At 41.9% G+C, this 13,428-nt stretch overlaps 1 protein-coding gene across 9 annotated transcripts in view; it reads left to right on the forward strand.

Moving 5' to 3' along the window:
* Positions 1 to 13,428, forward strand: part of WWOX (WW domain containing oxidoreductase) — a 946,355-nt gene that overhangs the window by 275,655 nt on the left and 657,272 nt on the right. For all 9 annotated transcript variants that reach the window (XM_072819185.1, XM_072819191.1, XM_072819250.1 and 6 more), the window contains one exon: positions 3,528 to 3,792. In XM_072819185.1, coding sequence (XP_072675286.1) covers positions 3,528 to 3,792 — 265 coding nt within the window. The remainder of the gene's footprint in view (positions 1 to 3,527; positions 3,793 to 13,428) is intronic.

Raw genomic sequence — 13,428 nt, forward strand, 5'->3', positions numbered from 1 at the left:
GAATGGAGTTTCTACATACCCAAAATACATCATATTAAAATGAGAACTCGCCTTCCTTGCTGTGAAAAATTTTCAGATAACAATTAAAATAGAATGAAAAGAGTGAGCAGAGGGCTGGCTGAACAACTCTGAATGGCTGCAGCTGTGTTGAGTGCCAAGTTGCTACACACAAACACACACACACACACACATAACTTTTGATGCAAATTCAGTCTTATTCTTTGAACATACCAGCTTTTGTCTACATAGAATCCAGACTAATTATTTTTGTTTGGTAATTTAAAAATCCTCAGTTAAAAAAAAAATAAAGGAGCAGTATATATAGAAATACAAGATAGAGGTTCCCACAAACAGCAAATGTTAATGTCCAGAGAGCAAATGTTAACATTTTACTGTATGGGTAGGAGGATAATTCTATTAAGACATTATTGTGTGGTTTTGTCAATTTTTCAACTTGAAAACAGAGTCGGCAGCCTTTGAAGAGTTGTTTTATTGCCTCTTGAGCTGAGAGGTGAATATGGTCGTTTTTCAGGAAGCCTGTCCTGGTTCTGAGGGATCAGAAAGCTTGCCCACCCTTCCCGCTTCCTGGAGGACTGTCAATACAAGCTAATCAGGCCTTCAAAATGAGCCTGCTGTTCAGGAGATCAGCAGGGCAGGAAATCAGGGGTTCACTTACGGAGGGGGGCTGCTTGCCAAGAGTGGGCCTGCCATTTAGTAGCTGTGCTTCTCTGTCCTAAGAACTTCCTTCAACTTGGTTTCATATGGTCATCATAGTGTGTGTGTGTGTGTGTGTGTGTGTGTGTCTATGTTTTATCTTGTTTCTAGATGAAGGATTAGGAATGATTTCCTTTCCCCCTCTTACCCTCTCTAGTGTTCTGCAGTCATGAGATACTTCTGTGTTGTCCTTAAAAACCAAAACAGGGAATTCATTCTAAACTTTAGAAGTGCCATGTGCAAATATTGATAAAGAACATAGAGGACCTGAAGCTAATGCTAGATTTTCCCATTGGAACAAGGAAACTTGGCCCTTAGTTTGGAATTCTCAACCCATGATCAAAATTTAATTCTCTAATCCTATATTTAGTCCCCACTATGTGTCAGGCATTGTGGTAGGCAATATGCAAGAGGCTTACTGTCTACCTTCCAAGAATTCACAGTCCAGAGTTGCAAGCAGGTAAATAAATGGCTTGCAGTCTGGCATGGTAAGGACAGAGGCACAATGTGCAGGTAAAATGCAAAGATGGCATGACTTGCTTTGTTACTGATGTTCAAGGGGGGTGGTGCGAGGTTATTGAACACTAGGAATATCATGCATGGCCTGGGTCCTGGTGAGTGGGAACCTACTTTCCATGGAAACATGTTTCAGTCTACTTTGCATGGCTCCTTTCAGTCTGTCCCCCATTGCCACCTAAGAAATCATTGTGACAACAAGCAGTTGGGGGAGTTTCCTGGAAGAAATGGCACTCAAATTGGGTTGGGCTAAACAGATATGCCAAAATGGTTTCCAACAACAATGATGGAAGAAGAGTGAAGAATGAGAGAACGATGTTATTTTTATGCCACACTATTTAGATGCTGTCTAGATCCTTGATCCTTCTTTCTACTCATAGGTAGAATTTCCAAGACATGGCCCATACCTTGGATCATTAGGTTCTCAACAGTCTCTTTCTGTAGTACTTGTTACTACGTTGAAATAAAGTTGAAAAACGATATAACTTCACTGCATAAGTGTATTTTAATTCAATATGCTAGCTTAACTGTAATGGGAAGAAAAAATAAATGTGAGACAAAATAGCATGTTTTCTTCCTCGAGCAGGACTACAGGAAAGGTAAGTAATCAGATGTGCATGCCTATGGATAAATCACCTCCATTGGGATACTCACAAATGCAGACTGTTAACAGGTGTGTGGCAGTGCAGACTCAAATACTACCAGCATGGAATCAAGCCTCACCTCCCCCAAAACCCCACGAAATCTGAACATGCATTCATTCTTCATTTGCATGGTTGTTATACTACACTCTTGGAAATGCAGTGGATGTTAAAACTGTGTATATATGTAAAACACAGCCAGGCTCTAGGCTCAGATAATTACAGACAGGCTTTTCATCTGTGTGAATGTCCAGTGGACCAATCTTCACTGAGCAAGACTCTGTCTGCATTGCAGGACATCTACCATCCCTGGCTCCTGCCGGCAATCATTATAACAACCAGAACAAGGCCCCCATAAATTTTCAAATTTCCCGCTAAGTTCTACTGCTTTAGATGATTAAGCTCAGAAGTCTGGGCCCTTCCTGTGGTTTGGGGACTTGGAGACAGGCAGCCAACAATTAGTTTCAAGGTCTTGGTGCTGTATCCATGATAACATTTCTGGCCATCGGCTTTGTTGATGACTTTAGAGCAGCAATGTCATTTAACACCAGAAATTGGATGTCACTGAGTCTTGCAGAAGGGATATTTAATTTCCATTAAAACATGAATTTCATCTATCCCTGTGATGCTTTTCCTTGGTCATAGCTCAACCTGAGCTGCTTATATTAAGGAACAACCAGAGTATTCCACAATTTTCATTTTGCCTTTTGCTTCTATTTCCATAGCAGTTACCCAGAGTACTCTCCTTATGTTTCCTTATTACTTGGTGCAAATGCCCAGACTTAATTTAGTGAAGGAAATGTTTAGGGGTCCTTAACCATCATCATCTAGAAAATCCCTTTTGTTACAATCCTTCTTTTTTCTTTTAGGGCAGTCATTACTTTGTTACCTAAGAAAGGAAGAAAGAAAAAAAAAGAAAGAAAAAGAAAAAATGGAAAGAACCAAACAGCTGGTGTTTAATGACTCCGTCAGACCCAATTATAAAACATCAACTACTTAGTTTGATTTGTGTGTATCCATGCCATGGGTATACTTAAAAACAGTAGACTCTGCCAGAACTCATTTTGGCTTTGTTTACATTTATCTTTTAAACGTATAAGACTATTGATGGCACCTCACCAAGGTTATAACCCCTTTATAATCATTAATTTTTAATCTGGAAAAGAGTCTTGGGGGCAGCAAGTCTCATCTATATTTACTTGGATGCTAAAATGAAAATATACAGGACTCATGCGTTGGCTAAAACAACCCAGGAAAACCCCGTCAAAGGTTAGGAATGTGATATCTTTCTGCTTCCAAAAGCAGCAGCCCTTTATTTAAGATGCTTTTCCATTTAATTTAATTATCCTTGAACTTCCTGTTGAAGGTTTTAAAAAAATCAGTGTTAGAGGCAGGAGGGAGTTCAAGCGTGTTAAGATTGCCCCATTTCTGAGTTTGGGCCTTTATTTACTCTGTCTTTGGACTCAGTTGGTTTATAGTGTTAAATCACTATTGTCAGTTTCTAGGGGAGACTGTTCCTATGTTTGCACAATTGTGTTCTCAGTTGTCTCTGTGTGGTTTCCTCAGATTTCTAATAATAAAAAAAGATGCTATTATCAGAAGTCAGAGATTGGCTGCTTCACATCCTATGTCTTTTTTTTTTTTTTTTTTTTTAAGATTCACAGATATTAATGATTCCTCGGGAAAACTGGACTTCAGCCGCCTTTCTCCATCTAAAAGTGACTATTGGGCCATGCTGGCTTACAACCGGTCCAAGCTCTGCAATATTCTCTTCTCCAACGAGCTCCACCGCCGCCTGTCACCTCGTGGGGTCACATCGAACGCTGTGCATCCTGGAAACATGATGTACTCCTCCATTCATCGCAACTGGTGGGTGTACACGCTGCTGTTTACCTTGGCCCGGCCATTCACCAAGTCCATGGTAAGTAAATGGATTCTGTTGCCGCAGACACCTTCAGTGTGCCATTATGGACATGTGCATTTTCTTCAGCTTCTTGTCTCTTGTAGTGATGGATCTGGTCTTGACGGTCGCATCCTCAGACCTGTCAAAGCCATCAGAAAGGGCTCTCAGATGCACCTTGATTGACTTAGAATGCATTTGTTTCTCTAAAGGCGTCTTGGAGGGCTGGATAGTAGATGTGCTTTGAAGTATTGCATTAAGAATAGCTGGAAGTTTTGATGGAAATGGTTTGCTTTCTTTTGATGCAATTGTTTTATTAGTCTTATGCAGAAAGCATGGTATTTGATAATGGTGTTTCAGGTCAGCAGGTGAAAAACATGGATTTGTGACCACTGAATTATCAGATGTGATTCCTTTGTTTCCACTGAGAATCTTATAGTTGATGTTCTAATCTCACCTGGAGAATCTTTTGTTGGTTGGAAGTGCATTTTATCCTTTACCTCCCAAAGGTGAATCCTTTGGGATGAATCACACTTCTGTGGTTAGATTTGGAAAGGTTCACAAAGGAAGTTTTTACATTTTTAATGGTTGTATAACAGCCATATCTAGAAACTTCTTCCATGAAACATTTTAATAGAAAGTCTTTTAAGTGAACAATGCCTATTTTACACGATATATTCGGTATGGTATTTTTCGAAACCAGAGGGCTCTAAAAACACTGTGAAATAGTGCATTCTAGTACAATTCCAGTTAACTAACTTAATATCTAACCCTCAGAAAGGCCCAAACACATTTTGACCCCTACAAGTATCACAAGGTGAACTCATTATCCTGGGGGAATGATCCTATGCCTCTGATTACAGTTTGTCTCCTCTAGTGGTTGTTCCCACGTACAACGGTAAGGCACTTAACCAGTCCTAGCCTGATTCCTCACAACTAACATTGTGGTATGGTTGATGTGGGGATTGACCATAACGGATATGACATTTATAATAATGAGTATAGAATTTCTGTTGAGACTTTAATCTGACTTACCAGCATGGGATCTACCTACCATATATGACTATGGAGCCCTTGAAAAGTGGCTAATACACTAGGAAACTGAATTTTAAATTTGATTTTACTTTAATTAATTTATATTTATAATTCATTTAGACTTTAAATAGTTGCATGTACCTAATGGTTGCCAGATTGGAAGGCACAGTTAAATAATGTGCTGAGCATGGTGTCTGTGTAGGAGATGTGTAGTATTCCTATTATGGTGGTTGTTATTCTTGTCGTTATAGTACCTTTGGAGAGGATTATTCTCCCAAATGTCATTTTTTTGTGTTGCATATAAGGGTCACAACTAAAGGAGTCTGTAAACTGGGAGTCTGGCGGTGGTATTTGGATGGACCTCTGTCTCTGTCCCCAGAGGCCCAAAGAGAAGGTTATTGACAAAGTAGGAAGGGTGTCCAGATGAAGAGAGCCTGGTCTTCAGCCTGTACTTCTGGTCCTCCAGGAAGCCATAGTAGAATGAACTTTCCATGTCCTTGTCCCCAGGTAACTAAAAAACAGCATCTTTTATCAGCCACACATGCACTTTTTTAGATAAGCATATAGATTATGAAGACTGTGAAATATGTACGTAGGTTTAGACTTGTAGGAAATTTCTAATAATATCTTCATATACTTAGGTATTTGGTGGTATTCCTAGCCATCAGCGTTCTATGATTTGGTTTATAAAACGGTGGAATGGAACCAACTTGTCAAGCTCATAGACAGTCATTTCTAGTTCATAAACATTTTGGACTCTGCATATGTGGGAGAGGCATGAGCATGACCTGGAACCTGGGATGAGTCTATGTCACTGGTGGGACAGACTGGGCTTACTGGGAAAGTCGATCTGGTGTTTTATCCTTCTGTACGTGGCTTGACATTGCTTCCATCATGATAAGATACTTGTCTCATGGACAGAGATGCACTTCTACTTTTTTTTTTTTTTTTAAATAATGTGTCTACTTGACAGAGAGAGAATACAAGCAGGGGGAGCCCCAGGCAGAGGGAGAGGGAGAAGCAGACTCCCTGCTGATCAGGGATCCTGATGTGAGGCTTGATCCCAGGACCCCAGGATCACAACCAGAGCAAAGGCAGATGCTTAACCGACTGAGCCACCCAGTGCCCTGCACTTCTGCCTTTTTAACACAAATTTATTTTTGGACATAAGCTATATAGTTGCATTCCATTCTCACCCCATGTGAAAGCTGGCTTCCTAAATGCTCATGAAGAAGCTTAGCATGTATACAGTGTCCTCATGACCAGTGGCTGTCTGTGCATCATGGCTCCATCCGTGTTTTACTCCAGAAGTGTCTCCCTTGACATGAGTGTTGTGGAGTACACATCCCATTGCACAAGGTCAAGGAATAAAGCAGCACAGCCCAGCCTTGAGCTTGGAGGCTCTGCTTTTGCTTCTCCACCAGAGCTGGCTCCCTGAAGTATTAAACAACAGTATTCTAATATCAATGTCCCTGTTTTATTTGCTGTGACTTGCTGTGACTACGGTGATTTTAGTTACAGTAATTAGGTCACCCTTCATGGAGTCAGGCTATTTTAAGTGCCTCTTTAAGGAATATTGTTGCAGATCAGTAATTTTACAATTGGATGTTCTTGTGCAACTTTATTAAATGTAATCTGTCTTTTAAATGTTGCCCTTTTACAGTTATACATTTCTAATTGTTGCTGTAAATGCATTATCACTTTGAAATTAATTAATTTTTCCATTTTGGCCGCCTGCAGTATAATAATCACTAATGAGAAATTCACAGGGATTAATCTTAGCACAGCGATCCCTACTGGTAAATCTGTGTCTTTGGCACCTCATCCCCTTGAGGTCTGGAGGTCAGGACAGGTGGATGAGGAGTCTGCGGGGGAAGCGTTTGTCTCCCTTCCCTCTGATTTATGCAAAAATAAAACAATACATACAAATGGGAATAGGATTTCTTAAAAGTAAGCTTTACCCTCAATGTTGTGCTTGAACTCACAATCCTGAGATCAAGAGTTGCATGCTCTACCTACGAAACCAGCCAGCCCGACACCCCAAGAATAAGACTGTCCTTAAATACTGTTTAAAAAATACGCAGAATTCTTTAGCTGCTTTTGAAATATCTTAAGGGAAACTAAAGTTTGGTGGGAGCTTTCCGTTAGTGAAGTCACATCTATCATGTCTTTCTACTTTCTTTTATGCTATTAAAATACTCAAAAAATTACATTTTGCCTATGTATATTTGAATATACATCATAAATATATATAAAGTATCCATACATAGGTATTTCTCCAAGTAACTTAATTCACAAAACCAGATCTGGTGATAGTCGAGATTTTCAAGGGTAATTTTGGGTACTGGTGATTGTTGCTATGTGTGGGGCCTTTAGATTCCTGCCGTACCCCCAGGCATGGTGCGACTTGGTGCATGAGGCTAGACATCGTGATGCTTTATGCCTCGGTGTAGATGCCTTCTTTATTCCTCACGGCGGTTCTGCTGTGTTAGTTCAAATATTAGAACTATTGCCCTCCTTTTGTGCTTAAAAAGCACAGAGATCGTACCCAGTTTGCCCAGGAGAGTGTCATACCTGCCTGCAGACCCTTCAGCGTCTCCTCCCAAGTGCACTTGCTGTGTCAGAGGCACCACAGCGGCCCCCACCGTGTATATCTCTCCTGGTGCGGTTAGGTTTCCTTTTTCAGATGTTTGAAAGTACCTTCATGAACTTAACCCTCAGCCTCCTCCATCCCCCCCCAGCCCCCCCAAACTTTCAGTTCTGGTAAACAACATCTGAGCTAGCATTCCTAGGTCCAAGCCAGCCCTTTGCAGATCGGTATGTAAATTTGAAGCCGAACGCTGTCACGTGGCCTCTTAGGGTGTTTTGTGCGACCAAATATTTATGTTGGCAGGTAACAGTAGAAAGAATATCATGTGTTAGGGTAGCAAGAGCTTAGCAGATGTTTTAGGGAACTGCGTTTTCAAATCATTTTACATTAAAAAACGGCTTGAGTTTGTAGAACTTCTGGAATGATTGAATTATGTTTCCTGCAGCCGTGTAAAGCCAGTCGTTGTGTTGAGTTTTAACAGATGTGCAGCTACTCTGCTAATGGATGGACCTGCAACGCCGGTTCTGTTGCAAAGTTATAAATTATAACTAGAAAAAAAGCACAAGATGTCATTCTTCTAACCTTCACGAAAGCCAAGCTGAGTAATTCTGCCCTTGAATAACCCGCTGCAGGGTGATTTATAGTTGTATAATTTAAAACATAATGAAGGAGATAATAGATGTTGATTTGTTCTTTAAATTAGTGTTTTAGAAAAATACTTCTCCCCACCGCCACCTTTAAATACCTGCAGCTGACTACACTCTAGATACTATCAAGGACAAAACCCCCGTTCGAGTCTTTACTGGAGCAGAACGCAGGGGCCTTTTTCCTTTTTCTGTGTTGGGAGGAGGAGACACAGTTTTCAGTGTATAAATTTCAGCATATTCTTCACTAATCTAAATATTTTGGGACTCCCGAGTGAGGGTTGAATTCTCTGGCTGCCCTGCTCTTGCCAGTCCAGATATGTGAGAAGACGAGACTTCTAAGACCCCACTGTGGTTGGGTTGCACTTGACCTTTCCTGCAGAACCCCACAGGAGGACCTGGTGGCCATACTTTTCCTGCCTAGGTCACATCCCTGCTACCTTACACGTTCTTCTTACTTTCCAGGATTATCTTTGGCATTGGTTTTATTAGTCACCTCTGATTCTGTCCAGAGCTTTAAAATTAACAGTGTTTGCTCAATTAAGAGTCCAAGGGATATGGCAAACTGAAAAAGAGCAAAGGATCTAGGATCATTAGGCCTGTATTCAAAACTCAACATTTCTACCTTTTTTAGTTATAGAATTTTGAAATGCTTCCGTCTCTGTGAGGCTCATTATTCTATGTCCGTTTTCATGTTTTGGGCTGTGAGTTATTAACATACAGTTAAAAGTGTTTGGAATAATAGAGGTTTGTTTTTCTCATATATCCAGAAACCCAGGTGCTGCCAGGGGTATGTTTGGCTGCTGTAAAGACAGTTCCTTGGTGATTGTCTTAGCTTTTCCCTCATGCTTATAAGGTGGCTGCAGTAGTGCCAACCGTTGATTGCATCCTCTGTGATGAGGTCTAAAGGTAGGATGGGAGGGATGGGACCCGCCTCCTTGCATATTTCCCTTCTTTATCAAGGAAGAGAACATCCTGTCTCAGAACCGTACTCTGTAGCCCACTTTGCTTCAGATCCCACTGGCTGGGATTGAGTCCCTTGTCCATTCCCTAAGTGCAAGGGAGGTTGGGGAAGTGCATTTCTGGCATTTTGTATCTCATGGGTGGGTAGTGTGATCTGGTGGCAAGGGAAAAGGGTGGGGTAGTGGCTTTTGAGCAGACTCTATTGAATAAGCATGCATACAGTTCTCTCATCTGTCAAGTGGGAATGTTGTCTATTTTATGGGGTCATTGTGAAAGCAATTTAGAATTGAATGGAAGGCACCGGGCATTGTCTGGTCCCCTTCCATGAAACCAGCTTCACTGAATTCAAGCTACTTGCAGCCCCATTCTCCTTCCTTCTCCACAATGGTAAGCATATTGTCCTTTAGCCTAAAACCCTTCTTTCCCTCCACTTTTAGTTATTTTTTACACATCCTTCAAGACCCAATCCAAACATTACACACCAAGGAAGCATCAGATCAAAATCTGGACTGGACCCTCCTTTATATGCTCTCCTAAGAGCTGATGCTCCTGGTACCATCTGGCGCGTAATAGCACCCCATAAACACATGTCGAATGAACGAAGGAAGGAATCCCAGAATTTCTCCTCCATGATACTGAACACAGACACAGCTTAGAAAAAATAATGTGTGTGGTTTTTGTATGTAATGCTTTTCTCCCCCTCTTGAAAGTCCTGTTTTTGCATTAACGTTACTGTATCCCTGGTCCATAAAGTAAATGCTCAGTAAATATTTGTAAATGAATAAATGAAAGGCGATTAGGTGCTTAATGAATGACAGCCATTAAGGCATCCCTTATCACTCGTCTGAGGTGGGCAGGGCACTGCAGTTCAGAATGTGCAGATGAGGAAGCGGATGAGGCCCAGGGCCCGGCTGGCATCCCACAGCTAGTACAGAGGAGAACTGGGACCAGAACCCAGGCCCTCTCAGACTCCTGAGCAAATATCGAATAAGGGATCTGCTAGGGGAGTGCATATGGGGGAAAACTGTAAGGAGAGAACCACAAGGCTCAGGGAAGACAGGGCAGGCTCCATCCCATGCTACCTCCGGGGCACATTTCATAACCCGGTTAGTATTCATGTGTCATACTGGGATGTTATACCTACCTCATGGGCTTGTGTTGAGAATTAAAGGAGCTGAGGAATGCATAGCATCTAGAATGGGCTTGATGCTCAACAAACATTAACTGGTATTACTGTTATTACTGACACGTCTTGAGAATTAAAGATCATGAGTATATAGCATGCAGAACATGCTAGGTGCTCAATAAATATTTACTACTGTGGCTGTTTTTGTCATTGCTACTGTCATCATTATGTTTTCAGGCCAGCAAGAGGTTGCTTCTCTTCCCAATGAGTCAATGCCCGTTCTCCCAGTGATGGCTCTGGATCTGTCACTGAAGGTCTCTTGCAACCATTGAGCATAGAGACACCACACACCAGCCCAAGTAACGTGCAGAATAGCAGCTACGACTCAGCGGGTTTCCATGGGGCACAATGCAGGCTCCTGGCTGTCTGTGTTTTTCCCTTGTTTTTTGTTTTTTTTTTAAACTAATATTTTATTTTATTTATTTATTTAGAGGATTTTATTTTTTTGTGTTTGAGAGACAGCACACAGGAGTTGTGGGAAGAGCAGAAGGAGAGAGAGAGAGAGAGAGAGAGAGAGAGAGAATCTCAAGCAGACTCCGCACTGAGTGCCCAGCCCGACTCGGGGCTGGACCCAACAACCCCAAGATCGTGACCCAAGCCCAAATCAAGAGTTGGATGCCCAACCGACAGAGCCACTCAGGTGCTCCCCGACTGTCTGTTTGAAGCTACCATGTACACCTTAGCTTTAAGGGAAGATCGGCCCTTTCTTGTTAAAGACAAAGGGAAGCGAAATACACGTGGCTCCATGAGGCTGTAGCCTCTCATCGTGGCATTTTCCCTGCCTTGCTTTTCAGCGTTTTAAGTCTGTTTAGGCCTTTGTTCCTGAATGAGCACCCGAGAGGGTAAAAAGTGACTATCTGGCCTTAATATGTGTGACAAATTATTTAATGAACATTTAGCCAAGATTTGAAATCCCCTTAGTTTTATCTCGCCTTCCTTTCTCCTGTGTTCCTGCTGGCGTTTTGGTCATGTGCGGCCTTGTCCCCACTCCCGTGCTAGCTCTTTTATTGCTTTTAAGTCCTTGGTGCCGCTTTTGATCCTATCCTCTCAGTTTCCTTTTCTCCAATTTCATGCTTCTTTCCAGTGGTTTTTGGCAGGAGCGCCGCGTAGGCATTGGAGACCAGCGCGAGGAGACAGATGCCAGGCACTTGCATTGCCACTGCACTGTGTCTTCTGCGGACAGTGATGTTTGCATAAGTCATCAGACACCTTGGTCGTCCCTCACAAGGTGGGCAGTGATGTGTGTGTTTAGCAGTAATAAAGAGGACATGAATCTGGCAACCTGGGTTGTTCAGAAACTGAAACCCACACCTGCCCCTGCCCCTTCTTCTTCTTCTTCTTCTTCTTCTTCTTTTTTTTTTTTTTTTTAGTAAGATTTTATTTATTTATTCATGAGAGACACAGAGAGAGGCAGAGACACAAGCAGAGGGAGAAGCAGGCTCCCTGCAGGGAACCCGATGTGGGACTCGATCCTGGGAGGATCATGCCCTGGGCCTAAGGGAAGCACTCAACCCACTGAGTCACCCAGGCATCCCAGCCCCCACCCCTTCTTATGACACTAAGAAACAAACATGTTGAAAATGAGTTGAAGTTTTCATGTCATGTGCAAAGTTACTCAGTGCCAGGCTCCAGACCCCTAGTTTACACCTTTATGTCTTGTCTCACTGAATTTAATTTTAGGGTTTGCTGTAGTCAAACCATTGTGTGTCTCTGAGCAAGTCGCTCATCCTCTCTAGGCCTCTGTAAATTGAGTCCGTTGACCAAATCAGTTGTCCCATGGGTTATGGATTTTAGAGAACAGTATGATTTAAAATGAAATAAGAAAGGTATACTAATGTTGATTCATACTTTTAATTCTGAAACCATGAAAAACAAACGCACCACCATCAACTATCACCACTGACTAAGGAAGGGGTATTTTAGACTCGCCAGAGCAGAGGGAAGCTGAATGAAGGGATTCAGGGTTTGAATCAGGTGTATGCTGACCTGGCATAAAGAATTTCTTTTCTTCTCTCAAGCACCTATTTCAGCCTATGCCCTTTTATAAATATGACACCCCATCTACTTACGTTCCAATTTCTGTAGGTCTGGATCCCCGGGCATGGCTTCCCTGGGCCCTCTGCTTCTGGTCAGCTCCCAGGCTGTACTCGCAACACGAGCTGGGCTGTATGCATCTCAAGCAAGGCTCAGCTGGAGAAGGGTCCACTTCTAAGGTCATGTGCTTGTTGGCAGGATTCAGCTCCCCGTGACCTAATGGATTGGGCACTTTGGTTCCTCTCTGGTTCCCCTCACTGCATGGGCCTCCCCAGTGTGGCAGCTTGCTTTATCAGAGTATGGAAGCCAGGGAGGAGATAGCCTACCAGCAGTGTGAAGGGACAGCCCTTTGCCACTTGACCATGGAAGTGACATCTTGCTACTTTTGCCCATTCTGTTTGCTAGTAGTGAGTCACTGGGTGTGACCCACATTCACAGGGGGAGGATGTCACAGTGGCCGGAGACTGGGAGGCAGGGAGCACATTCCAAGTTTAGTTTCGTTGGTTTTTTTTCCATTGCCTTTTGAGAGGCTTATATGGTGGGAGATGTACTCACAGACTTTGATATTTTTTGGCCTCATGCCATCGCGTGTGTTAACCACACGTTGATGTTTTTGCCTTGCTGTTCTCCAGTTTGAGTTCTTTCTGTGTTCCTGTCTTTTTCTCTCTTTCTGGGCTGAGAGCGGTACTAAATGTACCCATTTTTGTTTTCTTATATATTTATGCATTTCTCCCTCATGATGGGAGATAAGATTTAGACCTTTAATAAGAAAGCTTATGAAAAGAATAAAGTAACGTGTGGATTATGTTTCCTAAAGTCAAATATTTATTTTCTTGCTGCTTTAGTAGAGGGGACCATGTTAATCGATGGCCCAAATTTTCTTTCTAAAGAAACACAAATTGCCGAGTTTTGTTTGAGTTTCAAAAATTGGCCAAAGACCCTGGACTTATTTTATATTTATTTATTTATTATTTTAAGCCATAAAGCTAGATAAGGCTCAGCAGTCATTTCCAAACCCATGTAGAATATTATTCTTATTCCAGACTATGTATATAGTCTTCAGGATTTCTTGTTTGGGTTTTGGATTTTTTTTTTTTTTTTTAGTAGGAATGTAAGGAGGAAAACAGTTTTATTTTACTGTTTTCAGAAAATATTATAGAGATTGATTTTAAATGTTGAACACATTGATCTTGAATGTGTTCATG

The sequence above is a fragment of the Canis lupus genome, chromosome 3 (genome assembly GCF_048164855.1).
Source record: "Canis lupus baileyi chromosome 3, mCanLup2.hap1, whole genome shotgun sequence".
In the NCBI taxonomy this organism is placed as follows: domain Eukaryota; kingdom Metazoa; phylum Chordata; class Mammalia; order Carnivora; family Canidae; genus Canis; species Canis lupus.